Here is a 13957-nt window from a genome sequence, read left to right as displayed (position 1 = left end):
CTGCTCCTTTTAGAAAAAAAAACATCTTCTGCTAATATGATTCTTGCCTTTTCATATACTGCATTGATGAATCTGCCTTAAGCTGCCACTTTTTTCCAGGCTTCTTTTCATCGCTATTATTATGCAGTTCTTGTTTAGTCATAGCAGGTTTAATTAAACTAATTAAGCACAACTGGCTCAGGTAAGTGAAATTAAAGACAAGTGGCCTAATTAACCCCTGTGATTGACAAGTAGCTTTGTCTCTTGGTATTTGCGGCTATAAAGCTTGCTCTATGAAATCTTGTTTTGTAGACTTGGAAACGAGAAGGGACTTCAACAAGTGCAATAATGGTATGTAGTTTTGCCTTCGGTATATGTGTTTGTGTGGCTAGCTGCACCCTAGACATATCTTTTTACTGTTCATGAATGTTTGGGCAATTAGACCAACAACATTATAGATGGAAAACAGAAATTTGTGTTTGCAAGCATTGCTCAGAATGAAAATTTAGCTGGAGAGTTTAAATAGATATAAGCAAACATAATCCAGTGGGCATACATCTTGAAATGAATGATCAATACATGAGTTTTCATTCATTTCATTTCAATGGCTCTGGTTTGGGGGAAAATATTGATGAATTATGGACAGTCTGTGTAACCGTATCCTGAGCAGGACTGAAAACTTGTATTAGGTGAAATATTCCCATGCCTAAAATGATTACAGCTTCCCGGTGCATGCATAATGTTGAGTAGCTCAATAGGTTCAGAGGGCTCAAGTTTAAGACTTCAATATTATAAATAATCTTTTATAGATGTAGGACCTAATAACTATTGCTCCCAGTTTCCTTAAGTCTGCTTGCCTGTAAAGACAACCTCAGTACAGAAACAAAATAAAACTCAAATTAATTTTAATTTTATATAGTTACATCCTTTTTCATCTAAATGCTAACAATGACTCTTGTCAGTTTAATATTTTTAAAGAGAATACACAAATTATCAAAGATTAAAACTGTGTGGTACAATCTGCTATTAGTCAAAGTTGCCTTGTAAATATCACTTGAAAAATGTTCAGTTAACAGTGCAATCTATGCAAATTTACTCAGCAGTAAGTTCCATTATTTCAAAGTCTCATTGAACGCAATGAGTCTCATGGAACTCTTCTAAGTAGAAACACACAGATTTTTGCTATAACATGTCCATAATGCTTTGCAATGCACAAAAGTTCTCTGGCAGGTAGAGTCCCTTGAACAAAGTTTGAACTCCAGTGTTTTACCACATAGAAATCATATATGTACTTTCACAAATGGTATCTAAATGCTTGCTATCTGTTTAATGTCCCGTTTTTAAAATGTTCTTCTCTGCAGGGGACAAGTTATTAACATAAGATATCTGGAATATTTTGAAAAGATGCTTCATTTTATCAAAGACAGGATCCTTGTTTATCATAGGTAAATAAATTCTTCCTTTTCCTGCATTAATACGGCAAATTTTTATATAGTGTTCAAGAATTAGGTGCTGCACAGTAATGTTTAAAACATCCTGCCTGCAGGCTTACAATCTAAACAAGATGAGATCATGGGGAGGGAAAGAAGAGATTAGGAACCAAAAATTTAGGAAATGGTTTGAAACATTCCATAAACAATTGAAAAGACAGAAGGGTGCAGATTTCAGGTGTCAGTGAGGTTCAGAGAAAAGAGACAGCAAGAGAGTGAGGATGGAAATGTGAAATAGAAATGACTTGAGATTTTTCAAAGAAGAAAGCATTGGCTGAGCAAAGATAATAATGCAGTGGGAGAGAAAGAAAAAGGGTGACAGATAAGGAGGGGCCAAAAGGTAAAAGCATAGTAACTAATAATTTCTGATAAGGAGATGAATTTCAATAAATGCCTGTAACACAGGGAAAAGATGGGCAAATTGAGATACAGAATAAACGGGCAACAGAGTTAAGAACAGAGAGGAGAGGGTGAAGCTGAAAAACTGGCAAACCAAAAAGAAGCATGAGAGAATAAGCAAATGCCTTTCCAGTAGCAGGAGACAAAACTATCAAAATTTAGCAAGGTTGAAAACTTGGACGTTGGCAGTTCTGACTGTCAGATTGACTGTATGCAGCCAGGAGGCTGAGGCAAGTTTGAAGATGATGAAGGAAAGGTGTGAACTATGGTCAGGGAAAGCCAGGCCAATGAGAATGCTGAAGAAGAAGATTTTAAAAGATCTATTTTTGTTGTCAACATAGAAGATAATGGAGTAGCAGCAGAACTGGGGAAAGAAGACTAAAAAAGAGCCAAGAGAAGAAAACTAATCTGTATTTATTGAGATAATTGTTTTTTAAAAGTCTTAACAGGAGGGAAGATGATGAAGAGTAAAGAAATGGAAGCATGAATGTGTAAGGAGTAAAAGTTGAAGAGCAGCTGGAGTGTCAAGTTGAATATGGGAAATGCCCCTGCTCAGTGGTGAAGCTCACTCAGTGACCATGAAGATGTCACTGTATTTCACCCTAGTAGTCAGTCACTGTTCCAGAATCCTTTAAGGGTGGGGTAAAACATACATATATAATAAGATTACAAATGAAAATGGAAAGATGGAACAACTGGTCAACAAATATATTTTTAAGTCTAAATACAGGACAATATCAGGAAGGGAAAGGTATAGTAATAACAGTATGTACTGTACTGTATATAGCGGGTTTCAAACTGCTTGTCTGCCTTGTTCAACATAACTCTAAACTATATTTTAGTTATTGCTATGAAAATAATCATGGATGAGCCTCAAGTTCCCATGCTCCTCCTCTGGAGCAGCTCTGATGAGATCAGATGTGTTTGTCCCAGTTTGGACATAATGGTAGACTGTGGTTAGGTTTAGCGATGGTTAAGGTTGCCTTAATCAGATAAACTGTAGGTAAAACTAAGGGCAATTTAGCCCTTTCATACATACTGACAACCATGATTAGTTGAAAATGGAAGCAAATGCTTTCAGTCTCCTTGCAGTCACATCAGAGAAGGGGACACGGGCTCATTATATCATTAAACTATAAAGAGTGGTGAGAAACAGGGCTGTGTTCTCGCCCAACTCTCTTTAGCATATTCTTCTCCCTGTTGCTTTCATATGCATTCAGCTTGCCTGAAGACGGTGTGTTCATCCATTCAAAGAGCAATGGGGGTCTGTTCAACCTGGCACGTCCCTGCACCAAGAAAAATGCAGTGGATCCTTATCCGAGAGACGTTGCTTGCAGATGACACAGCCTTGACAGTGCACTCTGAGGAAGCTCTACTGAGACTCATCAACCATTCTGCCCAAGCAGGGAGTTCGGCCTTACCTGACAAAGACCAACATCCTGGGTTAGGCGGTTGCGAATACCAAGATGAAGGTCTACCAGACTTGCATGTTGAGCATGCTGCTTTATGGAAGTATGTTGTGGGCAACTTACAACCATCAGGAGTGATGCATCAATGCCTTCCATATCCACTGCATCAGGAAGATTTTGGATACCACATAGCAGGACAGATTTTCAAACAAAGATGTGCTTTCCTAAACCCGCTTTCCTAGCATGTTTACACTCCTGTATCAGCAGTGTCTATGCTGACTTGGTCATGTCCACAGAATGGAAGATGGCAAGATCTCCACGGGCATGCTCTAAAGGGAGCCCGCTTCAGGCACTAGGCCCATTGGCAGACCATCTGTGCCAACGATGTCTACAAAAGTGACAAGACTGGCAACATCAACCCTGCCATGTGGGAATCCCTTGCAGATGACAGCAGTGCCTGGAGACAGACAGACAGGTCAGTATCCATAATGATGATTGGTGGAGGAATGACCATTGGGAAGAGCGCAAAGAGAAGAAATCCCGTGGCGCATCTGCATCAGCACAACCAGACACCTTCATCTGCCCCAGCTTCATTGAAACATGTCTCTCCTGTATCTCTCTCTACGCCCACAGCACACTTTTCCATCGTCACCCAAGACACATGGATGCCAACCAGGTTTATTTTGTATAGGTTATTTTCTCAGTAACATAACCTAGGTATGCTAAAAAGCTATTGTATTATCATGTTAGAATATTTTCATATTAATATAAAAACTAGAACAAAATATTTAATTGAAATTCTATTTAAACCCTTTTGTCTAACCATTTAGTGCTAATAACCACAAAGAACTAGTAGACGTTCGAGAAGCTCTGGAGCAAGTGCAAAAAGTAGAAGACCTTCTCCCAATAATGAAGGTAGTCTTTCTATCTCTCTCCCCCCCCCCCAATTCCTTTCCCATCCCGCAAGACAACTGTATTTTTGGTAATATTAGAAATAAGATCATGCAAATAACAATAGTTAGTGATGATCCTTCAAATTTCATGTGAAAGTGGAAATGGACTTAAAGCTACCATTTTAAACTTGGATATGATTTTTTTTTCTAGTATGCAATGAGGGTTTGCTGAGGAAGGTCATTTTACAAGTGAAAGCTCACTAAACTCCAAGCTAGTTTTCTGTGTATTAGAGTGTTTTGTAACAAATTGTGGGTGTGCGTGTTTATTAGTGTCTCTTAGAATGATGAAGGGGTTTTTAATTGCAAAATTGTCCATAGTAAAGAAAATAAGCTCAATGGATCTTACTGCATTTTAAGTACTCATTACAAGGAAGACTTAACAAATACCGCATAAATGAAAAGATACAAATAGCATGAAATGGAAGAGGTGAATACGGTAACTTCGAGTAGGAGGCCAACACTTCATTTTGTCAGAGTGGGTCATGTGTTACTTATTCATAGGGTCAAACTGGCAGAATTTCACAATTTAGCAACCGTTTTAGCTAAAAATAATCCCCTCTGAGATTGAATGTATAACCTTGAGGGTGCTGTTTTCTATTAGTTGAAAGCAGTTAGCTGAATAATTCAATAATTCTCTAAAGACTGTTGACAAAATGGTTTTCCTGTGCAGGTCCTGACTTCCATGTCGGAAGAAGAATGTCAACATGCATCTGATATTTGAACAGGAAAATATGAAATAGCCCAAGTATCAACAATTAGGGAAAACTATTATCTCTTCTATGTTTTTAGCACATCTCTGTTGTGTGGTATGCCTAAAAAGAGCTCTAACATATTTGCATATGTTTAGCGAGGCCATAGTCGACAAATAGCAAACCTTCCTTACTTTTAAGAGCCCCCCTGAGTGCGATAGGTGAAATTCTTTTAGCAGTGAGAGAGAAAAATGCATGTTAGATGTAAACTTTAATGGGAAAGAAACCTTGCCATATTTTTGGCCACATGATCCAGAAGCTGTGCGCCGGCTCCCTCGGCCAATAAAGCGAGATGAGCGCCGCAACCCCAGAGTTGTCTTCGACTGGACCTAATGATCAGGGGTCCCTTTACCCTTTACCTAGTTATGTAGTATAAAGGAAAGCTGAAATTGTCTTAATTGTCATATAGAACAAACAAACAAAATTCACTTTTTGATATTTGTTTGAAAGCAGCTCCACAGTAAAACAAGAGATGGATTCACGGTCAACACCAAAGTCCCAAGCCTCAAAGATCCAGGAAAAGAGTATGATGGATTTACTATCACCATAACAGGAGATAAGTAAGCTAAGTTTCTATTTTATATCATGTAAGCTACAGGCAAAAGCTTACTGGTCTTTATTTTAATTATTTTTTAAAAAATAAATTGAAGACAGTGTTATAGCAGTCAAAGGTTAGGCAGATTTCAAATATGCTTGGTTTTCCTTCTGTAGTAAACTTTGTCAGCAAAGCTGCATTTTATGTGCTTTAATGTGGTATTAAATTAATATATTTACACCCATATAATCCATGCAAACATGTCCTAACACTTAACCAAAATCTGACTTTACTAACAGCTTGTAAGTTGTATACACTTATTATAGTTTTATCCTTATCCATATTGGAAGCTTCTCAGGTATACAGTTTGGATGGCACATGTTACCCACCCTTGTTCTTGCTGCTTATGCTCCCCAATTAGTAATATACTAGTATAACAACTCTTCTTCTGTGAAAAAGGGAGGGGGAATCAAAGCAATATTCTGTATTTTTCCTTTTCAGGGATACTCACTAAATTTTTATATGGGCAATGTAGTAGCTAAAGGCTACATTCCACCAGGTCCTGCTTCTGCCCATTCCTAATCATCTCGCCATATTTGTGCGAGTGTGTGTTTAAAAAAAGATTAAAAATATTACCAAGTAGTTAACAAAAAATCTGCTTTGTCTTTTTAGATTGCTTTTTCAGTTTTGATATTTGGTCTCTGAAGCCAAAGTAACATTGCACTCATTTCTTTATTCAACTGGAAATTATTGAAATACGTTTTGGAGCAACTTAACCAATCGTATATAATCTGTATGCATTTGTATGTGTTTGTTTATGTATGTGTTGTTGAATGTATGTGTTTATTTTAAAACATGCCTCTGATGCAGACATATATTTTCAGGATTGGGAACATACTATTTTCAGTTGAAACGCAGACAACAGAAGAAAGAACACAACTGTATCATGCAGAAATAGATGCTCTTTATAAAGACTTAACTACCAAAGGAAAACTACTTGTTTCATCTGCAGAATCTGGGGTAAGATCTTCCATTATGTAATTAGTTTTTAGTATCACGAGCCCAAAAGGTCTAAGAGCACAGGCAGGCTGATACACAGAGAGATGTTTCTTCAGATATTTGCATCCCAAGGCATTTGTGAACCACCCTGTGATCACTGGTTGAAGGTTGGTATGCAAATTGTCATCATTACCATCACCATAGGCTTGGCATGTCAACATCAGCACCTTGAATTTTGTCTCAGAAGCATATAGGCAGCTTTTCAAAATGTGTCAACAAACCGTACCAGTTCACATTCTGTCAGCCACATTCTACTCCAATTATAGCTTTTGTATCCCCTTCAAGGACAACATCATGTAAGATGTTGGCCTTGATTTTCACATGTCAGTGTTTTTTAGACCAACATTCTTAGGGCCAAACTGGACACAATGGGTGGGTGGGAGGTTGTTGCTGTTACTGTTGTTAATTTTTTGTATCTTTATTTTAGATGTTGTTATGGATGTTGATGTGGAAATTGTTTCAATTTGGTTGTTTACTTTTTATTTTATTTTTTGTTTATGACTACTTTTGTTATGTACATCATTATGTATTTTTTCATGTTGTAAGCCACATTTAGCATGGTTTTAACTCTGGGAAGATGGCAGTCAAATAAAATTTTGTATATATGTTAGTCCAAGCACACCACTGAAGTCACCTGAGCCTCAAGTGACAGCGCTGGGTCAAGCACAACCCCAGATTATGCATCTAAAGCTGCATGTCCAGCCAATTCTCAGACCTGAGAACCAACCTACCCATAGGACCTGTGTCTTGTCAGGATTCAGCCTCAGTTTATTGGCCCTCATCCAGCCCATTACTGCTTCCAGGCACTAGTCCAACACAAAGTATTAGTTAAAACGCATGCCATCACTATAAAATATTTAAGAGATTACTTCTATTTATGGTTAAATGCAATGCATTGTTTAAACATTTTAAAATTTATTTTTGTTGGGCTGGATCCAGAGTGTCCTTTCTGTGAACAAACTTTTTCCATTTGTGGAACGCACTGAAATACAACAGAAGCTCCCTCGGAAGGAAAGGGAAGGCTCTCTTCTCTCATTCCCCCCAAATGCCACCTCCCACACAAGGGTGCCTTGTCCCCCCAAGAGCAGCTATTGGCTAAAATCTGATCCCCACCCCATCTTCTTCCAGCAGGAATTCTGCTCACAGGAGTTCTGGATCCAACCCATTTTTAAAATCTCTTATCTGTCCTTTCTGTTCCATTACTATTCAAGGTAACTCACAATCTGACACCCCCCCAAAAAAATTAACATGGCAGATAAAAAAATGTTTTTAGCACGGCTTGAGAAACAACCACATTATATACAAAGCTTAGAAGGCCTTAGCAAATGAAACATGTCTATATGGCTTACTGTCCTATATACACCTTTTCCTGCTTGAATGCTGCTTCTTGTCATGCTACAACTACCAACTTAATAAATAATTATACAGATAATAAAATACTGCATATTGCAGAATGAAAACAGTTTATTTCCACAAATTCCATTCATTTAATTTAATTTGCTTGGTACATGCAGTTTTCTATTGCTATTTTGATTTTTCATGTTAAATACATGGTTTTATTTTTCTTAGGAGTCGGATGCTGTGTGCAGTCTAATCCTGTCTCTCGTATATTATTTCTATAACTTAATGCCTCTGTCCAGAGGGTCCAGGTTAGTATCTTTCTTCATATGTAATAACTGAATCTGCAAAGATTACATTGTGCACAGTGATATGAGATCTTACCTTACCAGTTCTTCTTTCTCCTGCCCCAAGTCCTAAACACTTTTGCATAAATGTTGGCAGTCGTATTATTCTTGTGTGCATCTTTAATGAGAGAACATTTTCTCCATTTTATAGCAGATTTATTTCTCATTTTGTATTTGGCCTGTTAAAACTTGTCTTATGCTCTGCAGTTTTTAAAAAATACACTTGAAAGTAAGTCCTGTTGCACTCAATGCAGCTTACTTCTGTACAGGATTGCACTATTAAGCTCAATATAGCAATATTGAAATTAATACAGCCAGGTCACGAGTACATTGCATTGATTTTAAATATTTATGAAAATGGAGAATCTCTTAACCTTTAAAAGCAGTAAAATATGTTCTTGTGTTTCCATGGAATGCTTTGTGAGCATTTTATTTCTTGTTTTTGTTTGTTTCTCAGTGTGGTGGCTTATTCAATAGTCATGGGAGCCCTGATGGCAAGTGGAAAAGAAGTATCAGGAAAAATTCCAAAGGGAAAGGTACAATAAAATAAAATAAAAAGAATAAAATGCCCTGAAATTTAGAAAAGAGCAGCTTGTGACACCCATTTTTTTCCTGCAGTTCACACCTGTGTCCAAAAAGTTATTTAAAGTGTAATGTGGGGCTGGGTATGAATTAAGTAATGCAGATATTTAGGAAGCAGCTTGTGAATACTTGCAGCTTCTCAAAAAATAAAGACACGTTACAGTATTTTGAAAAAGAAGTGAGATGTATGAGAGAGCATTCTTGTTTCAATGTGAGAAGTAGCCCTATGGATTGGAAACTGTTGGTGTAGCAAAATAATGAAATAAAGCAGCAATCCTAATCTCAGAAGGTGATGTCCAGTGTTGTCTACCTGCAAATGGAATGGGCACCATTTGCAGAAGTTCTTCACCCTACCCTTTCCCCCTGACCTGCTCTGGAGGGTTAGGGTACCATCTAGAACTAACTGGAAATTTGCATTTGGCAGTGAGGTGGGGAATAGGAAAAGAACTTCCACTGCATGAGTGAACTTCCTCTTGTGCAATGTTGGATATATCACCCAGTGGAACTTGCTTCCTCATAAATCTATTTCCTAGATTTAACTATCATTAGGTAATGTTCCTGTTATTGTTCTTGGCAGATGCTAGAAGTGATGGAGTGCGTTGTAAATGAGATGAAAGTTTTTATGTGATTAGGACAATAGTAACTTCTCTTTATGATCAAATGAAGTCTGGAACTTTGGGTCTTGCAACAGGAATCATCACCATCAATAATAATAACACTTTATTATTTATACCACACTCAACTAGTCTCTTGTGATGGTGGTTTTCTTTAAATTTTAAATCTCCCCCCCCCCTTGAAATCATACTAGCAACTTCAGCCTTTCATTGTTGTACCATAACTGCTAAAATAGCATATTTAAAGCAAACAAATTCAAAGCATACAGTCCAGCTCTTCTTGTCTTCCAACTTCCATTACAAATACCTTTTGGATGGTGCTAAACGTGAGAGTATATTCTGACAGTGCACTTATTTTTGCATTTAGTTGTTTATATTTAATGTGTGTTCCAGCTGATTGATTTTGAAGCTATGACAGCAGCTGGATCAGAGGCCTTCAGTAAAGTGGCAAAAGATTGGCTGAATCTGAAAAGGTAAAATTGTTAATGTTGGCTCAAGGTTTTGCATGTCCTAAAAAAAAAAAAAAAAAAAGTCCCAGCTTTCCTCAGAAAGGCAGTCTTTGTTACTTTGAAAAGTTGAGTTAACAGAAGAGTGCTTTCACAAATTCCCACTTATGGCAGCTATTGCATTTCACCCTCTGCCCATATATCTATGCCTGCTGCTTGTGACACTACTCAAATATAGTTTGTGATAACAATGTAGTTCTTGTTAAACTTAAACCACCACATCTAAAAGGCCTGGTTCCTATTATAAATTTAAGTAGTACTAAAGTTACATGAAGCAATAGCCCCAAACTAGAAAGAACTGTTTGAATTTGGCACACCATAGAGGTCTGCATGTGTGGCATTTTACTCTCTAGCGGAAGGGAAAAATAACCTAATACATTAAATTTCTTTGTGGTTTTCTGGATTAGAACCATGGTGATAATTAGCTTCCTTCATTGATAGTTATCATTGCAATCTACTTAACAGTTCTTCTACAATATATGGTGTTAAATGTCTGAAATAATGAACCATACTATTGTGAAACTTGGTATTTTAATGCTAGAACATTTTGAAGACAAAATGCATAGGTAGTCACTTGCCCCAAAACTTGAGCAATAAAGTTCCAGTTGAGTTAAATTAGCATTTTTGGATTAGCAAAAATACAAAATATCAGGTTTATTTCAAACTTAAGTCATGGACTATGTTTCTATTAATATATGCATTTTCCTTTTCCAGCATTTCGCCTTCTTACAAGAGTCTCCCACTGGTATCAGAATACTTTCCAACATTAAGAACCATGATTGAAGCATTAAGTACAGATTCAGCTCATTGCCTGAAAAGGCTTTAGTTGCTGTGTTAACTTACCTCAATAAAGAGCAGTGACCACTTTTTTGTATGTTGTTGATGGTGCAAGTCCTTTGTTCCCGATTATTTTTGTGGATTCTAAATAATTGAATCACTTCCTTTTAGGAACCCAACAGAAAACAAAATCCTGTTCTGTAACTGAGAATTATTGGATATATCCAGAAGAAATATAGCTGATTTCAGTGAAGAACCAGTTGCCAGAAGGCAAAAGTGCCAACACAGGGTGCTGCTCAACTAAGATTTACTCAGAGTAGACCCCAATTACTGAACATGACTTGTTTATTTCATTTGGTCTACTCTGAGTAAAATTTAGTTGAATATCACACATACATCTGCCACACATTGTATGCACTGTAGCGTAATTTTAGCCTGTTCCCTGCACTGGTTTAAATTTCACACAGTCACCCAAAGGAATGATTTAATAGGTTGGCACAAAAGCCCATTTTATTACTTGGATGTATAGTCTAAATTCTGACCAAACTGCAGTGGAAGACAGAAGTGCCGGGCGTGCTCTGGTCCTACGGGGTCATGAAGAGTCGGACACGACTAAACAACAACAACAAAAAGTCTAAATCTCTATAAAAGGCAGACATGACTTATTAGCCCTCATTCTGTCAATTACTGCATACAGGCACTGATCCACTTCCTCTCCTGTATTTGATGAAAGTGCTGAATGTCACCTGCATATTAGTGACACCTCCTCTCCTAGTGATTTCATGTAGATGTTAAATAGCATGGAGATGAAACCCTGTGTGACAAAAGTATAACCCCTCCCCCTTTTTTTGGAAGTGGCCTCTAGGTAAGAAAGGAAACATTGCAAAACAGTACCTCCAACACCCAGCTTGGACATCCTATCCAGAAGGATACTATGGTTGGTATCAAAAGATCCAAGAGCATCATCAGGATTACACTCCCTATCTTTCTCACAGCAAAGCTGTGTATTCCAAAACCAGGCTTAAAACCCAACTGAGATGGAGCCAGGCAATCAGATTCAGGCTGCAGAAGGATCTTCGGCAAGTAATTAGTTTTTTCCAAGTCTCCTGACACCATTTCATTTGTCATAATATACCCAGTTTGCTTTGTTAGACCAGTTTGGTTGGTTCTCTCTACCCATTAGTCAGCAGGTGTAGTAATAAAGGTCTGGTAATAAAGAAGTCTTAGTATACTGTTATACTAAGATTTATGTACAGTGGTACCTCAGGTTAAGTACTTAATTTGTTCCGGAGGTCCGTTCTTAACCTGAAACTGTTCTTAACCTGAAGTACTACTTTAGCTAATGGGGCCTCCCGCTGCCGCTGTGCCACCAGAGCACGATTTCTGTTCTCATCCTGAAGCAAAGTTCTTAACCCGAGGTTCTATTTCTGAGTTAGCAGAGTCTGTAACCTGAAGCATATGTAACCCAAGGTACCACTGTACTGGTACAAAATACTTGGCATTTGCTCAGAATGAGCACAAACATTTTAGCATAATTCTCGGACTAGCTCAGGAAGAAGATGCAAATGCCTTGCTGGGCAATTTGACCACAATCCTTGGCCTTTCAAACTCTGGTTTGGTTTACAAACAAATTATTTTGGATTACGACAGGAGTTTTTGGGAGGCCCTATTGGTGAAAGCGCACCTTGGGTTGCGACCTGTTCTGGTTTACGAACGGACCTCCAGAATGGATTATGGTCGTAAACCAAGGTACCACTGTATGAGGGAACAAACAGTACAGTGTTTGTACTGTATAAGATATAAGTATAAGATATAACGGAAAATGGAGCATCTTTTCTATCATGTCCAAATCTAGAGTCCTTGGGAAAAGTTTTAGCCACAAACTCCTTCAGGGATTATATCCAGTTTCATCAAATGCAGCACTCACTGATGAATCTTTTACCTGCTGCTTTCTTGTTGAAGGTGCTCATAACTTTTCTACAACCACACCCTTAGCAACTCCCAGACTGTTTAAAGTGGTATGATACTGCTTTAAATGTATCGTTCAGGTGGGGCCTGATGGTTGCTTGAGTGTCACATGACGTCTCTCCCTCACAAACATATAGGATGAATATATTAAATTACTAAATTAGTATAGACTATAGGATTACTTGGTAATTTATTCATAAAGCATCTGGTTACTTATATTGCCTGACAATACAATAATTTCAAATATGCTCGACTAAAGTTTTGGTTCAGATACCAAAAACCCACCAGAGTTAAGTCCATTCAAGGCCCACAAAACTGTGAAACCTTAACCCCTATGCCCCAAGATCAGCAATGCTGCTGTACACTGTCATCAATTACACTTGCTTCCATCTTACCCTCCACACGCACACCCTCTCCCTTGGTCTTTCAGGCCCAAACGCAGAAGGGAGGATAGAGTGTCTGGGACCACCAAAGGTGCCCTATTTCTTCCTGGTCCTGCCTTGCCTTGCCTTATGGAGCATCCTAACACAACTATGAATCCTCCCCATCTGTCACAGAGCTACCCGGACAGTAAATTACACAGTTCAAAGTTGGTGTTAACTCTTTATTAGCAAAAACACTATAGTAACAGACTTGGCTGTCAGACTGAATGAGCACAGCAGCTCATTTCCTGTGTGTCTTACCATGAAAGTTGTCAAGAGTAAAGATCGTCGCCTCCCTACAGCCATCTATGTCTCCTCCTCTCCAGGGCTTTTTCCAAGCAATCGGAGATTAAGCCTGTATGTTTGTCTTGGCTGCTCCCATCTCATACATCTTCTGGTTCTGGGAACAGTGATGGTGGCAGGGAGACACCTATGCTTCTTCAGCAGTCTGACTCATCTCTGCCTCTTGGCCTCCCTCATTTCACTCTCCTGCCCCTGCTTCTGGACTTTTCTCTCCCAACTTCCCACACCTCCTCTTCCCAGTCTTTCTGATTACACACCATTCCACCTCCACTCCCAGGGCCAGGTTTAGGTTTGATGAGGCCCTTTATTTGTCCAGCTGTCCTCTGTCAACAAAAAATTGTCACTGTTTTTTGTGTTGAATGTATGCTATATGGTAATTTATGGACCTAATAGGTCCATACACAACACAAAACACTGTTGCTCAGTGGCATAGCGTGGGGGGGTGCAGGGGGGCCCGGCCGCAACATCTGGGGGTTAGGGGGCGCAAATCCACGGGTTAGGGGGTGCAAATTACCTGCCTTGCCCCG

At 38.5% G+C, this 13957-nt stretch overlaps 1 protein-coding gene across 5 annotated transcripts in view; it reads left to right on the top strand.

The window, feature by feature from the left end:
* TTC13 (tetratricopeptide repeat domain 13) overlaps positions 1 to 10829 on the top strand; it is a gene marked incomplete at its 5' end in the record, with an annotated part of 30549 nt that extends 19720 nt beyond the window's left edge. For 4 of the 5 annotated variants that reach the window (XM_081906825.1, XM_081906827.1, XM_081906828.1 and 1 more), the window contains 8 exons: positions 1341 to 1424; positions 4108 to 4192; positions 5430 to 5539; positions 6399 to 6534; positions 8143 to 8222; positions 8716 to 8794; positions 9848 to 9927; positions 10675 to 10829. In XM_081906825.1, the coding sequence (XP_081762951.1) occupies positions 1341 to 1424; positions 4108 to 4192; positions 5430 to 5539; positions 6399 to 6534; positions 8143 to 8222; positions 8716 to 8794; positions 9848 to 9927; positions 10675 to 10786 (766 nt within the window). In that variant the 3' untranslated portion in view covers positions 10787 to 10829. The remainder of the gene's footprint in view (positions 1 to 1340; positions 1425 to 4107; positions 4193 to 5429; positions 5540 to 6398; positions 6535 to 8142; positions 8223 to 8715; positions 8795 to 9847; positions 9928 to 10674) is intronic. The other variant, XM_081906826.1, reaches the window with a different exon arrangement.
* Positions 10830 to 13957: the final 3128 nt, after the last annotated feature.

Source organism: Podarcis melisellensis, assembly GCF_964234715.1.
Source record: "Podarcis melisellensis genome assembly, chromosome: 3".
In the NCBI taxonomy this organism is placed as follows: domain Eukaryota; kingdom Metazoa; phylum Chordata; class Lepidosauria; order Squamata; family Lacertidae; genus Podarcis; species Podarcis melisellensis.
This window is presented reverse-complemented; position numbering and strand designations above follow the sequence as displayed.